The sequence below is a fragment of the Pleuronectes platessa genome, chromosome 18, assembly GCF_947347685.1.
Source record: "Pleuronectes platessa chromosome 18, fPlePla1.1, whole genome shotgun sequence".
Taxonomy (NCBI): domain Eukaryota; kingdom Metazoa; phylum Chordata; class Actinopteri; order Pleuronectiformes; family Pleuronectidae; genus Pleuronectes; species Pleuronectes platessa.
The window spans coordinates 20823554-20830607 of NC_070643.1; the positions used below are offsets into that span (position 1 = coordinate 20823554).

The 7054-nt window shown below is 45.9% G+C and overlaps 1 protein-coding gene across 2 annotated transcripts; it reads right to left on the minus strand.

Annotated features, from left to right (window-relative positions):
* Positions 1–2954: 2954 nt before the first annotated feature.
* Positions 2955–6104, minus strand: LOC128461398 (hepatic lectin). Of its 2 annotated transcripts, XM_053446321.1 has the most exons (7): positions 5893–6104; positions 5546–5611; positions 4601–4714; positions 4311–4370; positions 3605–3756; positions 3410–3528; positions 2955–3332 (listed from the first exon to the last, which is right to left on the minus strand). In XM_053446321.1, the coding sequence occupies exons 1-7, from the start codon at positions 5954–5956 to the stop codon at positions 3161–3163; spliced, it is 747 nt and encodes a 248-aa protein (XP_053302296.1). In that variant the 5' UTR covers positions 5957–6104; the 3' UTR covers positions 2955–3160. The 2 variants fall into 2 exon arrangements, with proteins under 2 accessions (XP_053302296.1, XP_053302297.1); XM_053446322.1 differs by lacking the exon at positions 4311–4370.
* Positions 6105–7054: the final 950 nt, after the last annotated feature.

Below are 7054 nucleotides of genomic sequence, written 5' to 3' on the forward strand. Positions count from 1 at the left end.
TCTGCTGTTCAGTTCGTGGTGGAGGTGGATGCTTCTGACTCCGGTGTGGGGGCGGTTCTTTCTCAGCGAACCGCCTCTGACCAGAAGCTCCATCCCTGCGCCTTTTTCTCCCGCCAGCTCTCCTCAGCGGAGAAGAATTACGATGTAGGAAACAGGGAGTTATTAGCGGTCGTCCTGGCCCTCCAGGAGTGGAGGCACTGGCTTGAGGGCTCTATTCACCCATTCATAGTCTGGTCTGACCATAAAAATCTCTCCTACCTTCGCTCTGCCCGTAGGCTGAACTCACGCCAGGCTCGGTGGGCCTTGTTCCTGGGACGCTTTAACTTCAGTCTAACCTTCAGACCCGGTACCAGGAACATCAAACCAGATGCTTTGTCCCGTCAGTTCGCCCCTCCGGTGGAGGATGCTGCGGGGAGTACCATCTTACCTTCCTCCTGTGTGGTTGGAGCAGCTGGGTGGGAGATCGAGGGAGTGGTCCAGGGAGCCCAGAAGGACCAACCAATTCCTCATGGGTGTCCACCTAACCGTCTGTTTGTTCCTCCAGCTGCCAGATCCGCAGTTCTCCAGTGGGGGCATTCCTCCAGGATTTCATGCCACCCTGGTTCCCACCGGACTTTGACTCTCATACAACAACATTTTTGGTGGCCCTCGATGGCTGCAGACACTAAGCTGTTCGTTTCCGCCTGTTCTGTCTGCGCCCGGAGTAAGGCTTCCCATCAGGCTCCTGCCGGCCTGCTCCGTCCCCTGCCCATTCCCCACCGGCCGTGGTCCCACATCGCCGTCGACTTCATCACGGGCCTGCCGCCTTCGGAGGGAAACACGGTTATACTTACCATCGTTGACCGCTTCTCCAAGGCGGTACACTTCATCCCCCTGCCGAAGCTGCCATCCGCCCTCGAGACGGCCACTCTTCTGGTGCAGCATGTGTTCCGTCTCCATGGCATCCCAGTAGACATTGTATCAGACAGGGGTCCGCAGTTCTCCGCCCGTGTTTGGAGAGCCTTTTGCCAGGCGCTGGGGGCGTCGGTCAGCTTGTCGTCTGGTTACCACCCACAGACGAACGGCCAGACAGAACGGGCAAATCAGGACCTTGGGGCGGCTCTGCGTTGCGTCTCATCCCGCCATCCGGCTTCCTGGTCCACCCACCTCCCCTGGGTAGAAAACGCCCACAACTCCCTGGTCTGCTCCGCCACAGGGATGTCCCCGTTCATGGCTGCCAACGGATACCAACCTCCACTCTTCCCAGCTCAGGAGACGGACGTGGCAGTACCCTCGGTGCAGGGGCATCTCCGGCGTGCTCGTCGAGTCTGGCGTGAGGCCCGGGCAGCCCTCATCCGTACCGCTGCTCGCAATCAGAGAGTAGCGGACCGTCATCGTACCCCGGCCCCGGATTACCAACCCGGTCAGAGAGTATGGTTATCTTCCCGGGATTTATCACTCCAAACAGAATCCCGGAAACTCACACCCAAATTTATTGGCCCGTATGAAATTGACCGGGTTATTAACCCCTGTGCTATGAAGCTTAAGCTTCCCCCCTCTCTTAATATCCACCCAGTTTTCCATGTCTCCCTCCTCAAGCCAGTGTCTACCAGCCCGCTAAGCCCTCCGGCCGAGCCCCCGCCACCCACCCGGAGCATTGATGACCACCCTGCCTATACGGTTACTAAGATATTGGACGTACGTCGGCGAGGCAGGGGGTTTCAGTATCTGGTGGATTGGGAGGGTTATGGGCCGGAGGAGCGGCAGTGGATTTCCCGCTCCCTCATTCTCGACCACACACTCCTCCATGATTTTTATTCTGAGTTCCCGGACAAGCCGGGTAGGCCACCAGGAGGCGTCCCTTGAGGGGGGGGTACTGTGGTGATTCTGTTGTTGGTTGTGTTGTCTTTGTCTCCCTCTCCTGTTCTGTTCCTGTCCTGCAGGTGGTGTCTGTGGCAGGGGGTGTGGCTGGCTTCCTCACTTCAGCAAACAAGGCACACCTGCAATCACTCACCCATCATCCACTCCATAAAAGCCTGGTCCCGACTCCACTACTCTGCCAGATAATTCCGTCTTGTTCGGTAGCGTACCCATGACGACCTCTGATTCTCGCCCTTCGTATTTTGTTTCGTATTTAACCATTAGTGTTTTCTTTTGTTACACAGACTCCTCGGTGTGCCTTGTTGCTGCTCCTCGGTTTTTTTTCGCTTTCCCTCCTGCGTTTTCCCCCCTGGATTATTCGGCCAGCCAGCACCCTGCCTCCACAGCCTGCCTGCTCTGTTTTCTGGTGTTAAAATAAACCTCACTCAACACTAGACTGCTCTCTGTGTCTGCTTTGGGGTCCAACCAAAGAACCACCCATAACAGGATCTGCTCAGAGATCCTGTTTGTTCCCCCCGTCAGGTTACGTCCTCTTCCCCACTGGATGGCGACACCATGGAGGCCATGCTCGCTCGACTCCTCCCAGTCCGAGAGCTGCAGGACAGAAGGTAGCAGAGCTTCGGCCCAACGGACAACAGACGACACCACGTCCACATGTTCTTGTTCTACTTGTTAAAGACATTCTTTCTGATAGAAACTGTGAAGAAGAGACATCTTCATCAAGACTTCCGGTTCTGACGCAGTTAACTTCTCTCCAGTCGCTGCACGTTCATGTTTTATTGTTTGTTTCCTTTCAGTCGTTGAATTTCAACACTTTCAGTTCTGACCTGAGATCTGCGTCATTTTATTTGGAATAAAAAAGAAAGTTTTGAAAAGTTATGTTTGATTTTCCTTCCCATCTCTCCGGATAGAGAAAGACTTGGATCTCTGCCTCACCCGCAGCGAAAGCATATTTCTCCATTCATGTTTTAAGGTAAAACTATTGAGTGTAAATAAGAACTGACTCTATGTCAGTAGAGAGAAGATGGTCTCAATCTCTAGTTTCTCAGAAAAACACTCATAAATAATAAATAGACTCAACAGGAAAGAAGGAGATATTATATTTAATATTCATAGATTTTATATGAGGGAGGAGTAGACGTCAATTTAAAATAAGAAGGAAACTGAAGAACATATGAGACTCTAGATATTATTCAAAGTTGTTTATGTCTGTAGAGGATCTTCATTAATAAAGCTTCATGCCTCAGTTTGTGAAAGTGGCTGAGGACTCAAGCTCAATCTGATCCAACTGGATTCAGGCTCATGCTTTTTCTGGTTTCTCACAAATATATTCATGAGGCGATTTGCAGGATTGATCGAACCAGGTCTTCAGGTCCTTGGCTCCGTCTTTCTCCCACCTCGTCACACAGTTCTCTCCATCAGGATTCATCCCTCTCCAGTTGTTTGGCTCGCCCTCATACCAAAACTTCAAACTGGGAAACACAGAACCGGATCCATGAAAACTTTCATACTGACGTCGATCACAAAAAGTGTTTTCTCAATAACAAACCTTGGATCCAGTCGTGTGTCGTCCACCCAAAGCCATTCACCCTCTTTCTCTGAGTCTGTCAGTCTGATCCAGAACTCAGGTTTGTCCTTTTTTCCCCTCACTTTAGACTCCAGGAATCTCTGAAGAGGAGAAGGTGATTTATCTGTGACGATGTGATAAGATATGAGAACATCGACCTGCAGCAGTGTTTTATACCTGCTCCTCTCTGTTGTTTATCACAACCAGGTCTCCTTTCATTGATTCACATTGTCTTCTACTCTCATTCCAGATTAACTTAACCGAGGAGAAGAAGTAGCACTTTCCTCCATGTGGCTCCCAGCCGTCCTCGCACCTCGGACATGTTTCATCTTTGGAGAGATAACAGCAAAGGACATCACTGGTTACTTTAGATCTGGAAGCTGCAGTGACTTTGAATGTGAAGAGTTTTGAAAGACTGATGAAAATTTGAGTTTGAGAGGGTGGTGGTACACTGCCCTTGAGCAAGGCAGCTATTCTGCAACTGCAGTTACAGTCAATAGCTGAGTCTTAATCCAGGGGCAGTGACTACGCTGTCTCATATCAGAGGCTCCTTCAAATGGGGCCGACAAATGCATCCGTCTAACCCAGAGAAACAAAGGCTCCAACGGGTGGATCCTTCCTGTCCCAAACTTTCCCAGAATGCATTGCACTCAGTTGACAAACCCTTTTTCAAAAGGTTAATGGAGCCCTCTTGCTATTACGCTTTAATTTAACTGAACATCTAATGGGACAAATGTTAAGAGAATTCCTGTTAAACAAAATGTCGTTCATCAGAATCGTCTGAACAGAGAGGAAGCAGAAATGTGAAGAAACTACTTTAAGAGAAAGTGACCTTGCTGCGGATTAAACCTTAAAACTTCAGAAACAAATTGAAGAAGTTTACCTGTGAAATGTTTTGCCTCACATTCCTCTTGAAGCTTCTTGGTTTGAATATTTTCATAAACTGATTAGAAAAAGACAATCTCATCAATAAAGGTTAAAACTTCATTTGATAAACGAGTCAGTTCTTGATGACGAGCAGGAGAATCATTAACTTGAAATGTTTTTAAATTCCGTTTGTTGGTTTTACATCTACACAAACAAACATCTAAAAGCAAAAGGATTATTTGAAGAAGTTTTTGGACAGATTTTATGACTTGTTTTGAGAAATGTTCTTCTAGGAATCAAACTCACGGGTTACACCAAGAGCTGTGACTGCAGCTGCCAGGAGAACACTGAGGACCAGCAGGGCCACTCGCTCCGATGTGACCCCCGATCGCCTGTTTGATGCTGCAGGTTGTTTGGAGCCTGTTCAACAGCAGAAGAGAAAGACGATGGAGATAAATGTCTAATATTCATAACAGTCTTTAAAGATGAAGTCCCACTTTCATGTCTTTTGTTTTTACAGTCGACCAACGACCAACAGAAATCAACCCTAACAGATTAAAGATGAATTTGTAAAAACCAGGAGCGAGTGTAGCCGACAGGAAGTAGAAGTCTAAAATTTGATTTGGGGAATTGACTATAAATATTTCACGGACCTTTCATAACGGTCACTTCCTCATTTTTTTTCATACAACTGACTTATCCTCACACCTTTGTACAGGAAACACACGCAGATAGTTTTTACTTCTTCTCTTAATCTTTTAAACAGAATTGAACTTCGTCTTTACTAGGAAGACGGAGCCATGGACCTGAAGACCTGGTACGATAGATCCTGCAAATCGCCTCATGAATATATTTGTGAGAAACCAGAAGAAGCATGAGCCTGAATCCAGTTGGATCAGATTGAGCTCGAGTCCTCAGCCACTTTCACAAACTGAGGCATGATGCTTTATTAATGAAGATCTTCTCCAGACATAAACAACGATGAGCATTTATTCACAGAAGTGGCTTCAAACTTTTTAAAAAATCATTTAAAGGCAGAAAACACATGTTATTATGAGATTGAACTCAAGGTTTAGGACAGACATCGTCAGTCAAATATAGAAAAGGTCTGAAGCTCATTAGTGGTGTCTTGAGAATCAACAATCAACAATCAGAAGAAGTGAAAATCAATAAGGATTGACTTTTTTGTCTTTTCCTTTGAAAAACTTGTGACACGATTGTTAAAATAGTTCCGTGCAGTTTATCACTCACCAGGTCGCTGAGCTTTTGAGATCTTGACTTCGGAATAATTGGGTTCATCCGTAGAGGGTGTGGCCACTGCAACACAAAAATATACAAATATGTACATTTATGTTCTGCTGGTAAAAGTGTTCATGTTTCTGTCAAACAGAAAAACACAAGGGACGAATCCTGGAGACTTCTGGAATGTTTCAGTTTTACTGAATAGAGAAACAGGGAAGTCAAGTGCACCGAGTGAAAGACAAATGAACAATTTCCAAATGAACAACTCTCTGTTTTAACGTCTAAAATTAATAATCATTATTATAATATAAAACAATGTGTAGACTCAGTATTCAGTATTGTACTTTAAAACTCACCGTCTGTTTTCCCCTCCGCTCCTTTGAACTTAATATCAGAGTAAAGAACTTCAGCTTCAGGCATTTTCCTGCTGTGAGACAATCAGTGAGGATAAATTTGTAAATAAATTTAGCTTCGTCTGACACCAGCTCGAAAACTGTTGTAATCTTTCCTGTCAGACTCAAATGTGCTGAAGGTTCTCAGAAGACGTCTAGTTCCTCCAGACCAGATCATTAACATAATTCACTTCCTCAAGTTTTGGTCAAATGGATATTTGTGGTTTTCTTACAGTGACGTCTCAGATGTTATTCAGTTTGAATCAGGCACGTACACAGATAGACCCCTAGTGGTGCTCAAGCACTGGCCATTTTGCCCTGGATGAGAAAAGTGCCCCTTCTTTTGAAGCCCAATTTATTTTTCATTCATCAATATTTAAGAATACAAATTCCTCTTTCTGTCATCAATTCCCCCCAAATGTGTTTTGATATCTGACGGGCATTTATTTGAGTTCTTGTGAGAATTTCGCCCAGACATGCTCCGCGGCGCACACAAGCCTCTTGGATCAGGCCATCAACTAGTAAAACAAATGAGGGTATATAATGGTGGATCGTGGTCCTGCTGGTTGCTGACCATGGACTGTGATTGCAGCGGGACTGCTTGGCATGTCATGTTGGGGTTGTCCTTCGGGATGCTTACCCTCATCAAATGCTGCTAGAGACTTTAATCTTTAATCTTGAAGACTTTAATCTTGATGATGTTTTCCTGCACGTGGCATCTATTGCACTTCTGTCCGTCCTGGGAGAGGGATCCCTCACATGTGGCTCTCTCTGAGGTTTCTACATATTTTTACCCTGTTAAAAGGGTTTTTAGTAGTTTTTCCTTACTCTTGCTGAGGGTTAAGGACAGAGGATGTCACACCCTGTTAAAGCCCTATGAGATGAATTGTAATTTGTGAATACGGGCTATACAAATATAATTTGATTGATTGATTGATAATAAACAGTAGTATAAGTTGAAAATATCCTACTGTGTTTTTCATTTATTTATTATTATTATTTTTAATTTCATCAATATTTTGGCGATGGGTGCCCTTTTCTGGGGGGTTTGAGCACCTGCCCCCCAAAATGTCTCTGCACGTGCCTGTTGAGGACAAAGACCAGGACGGCAGGTTGGACTTCTTCT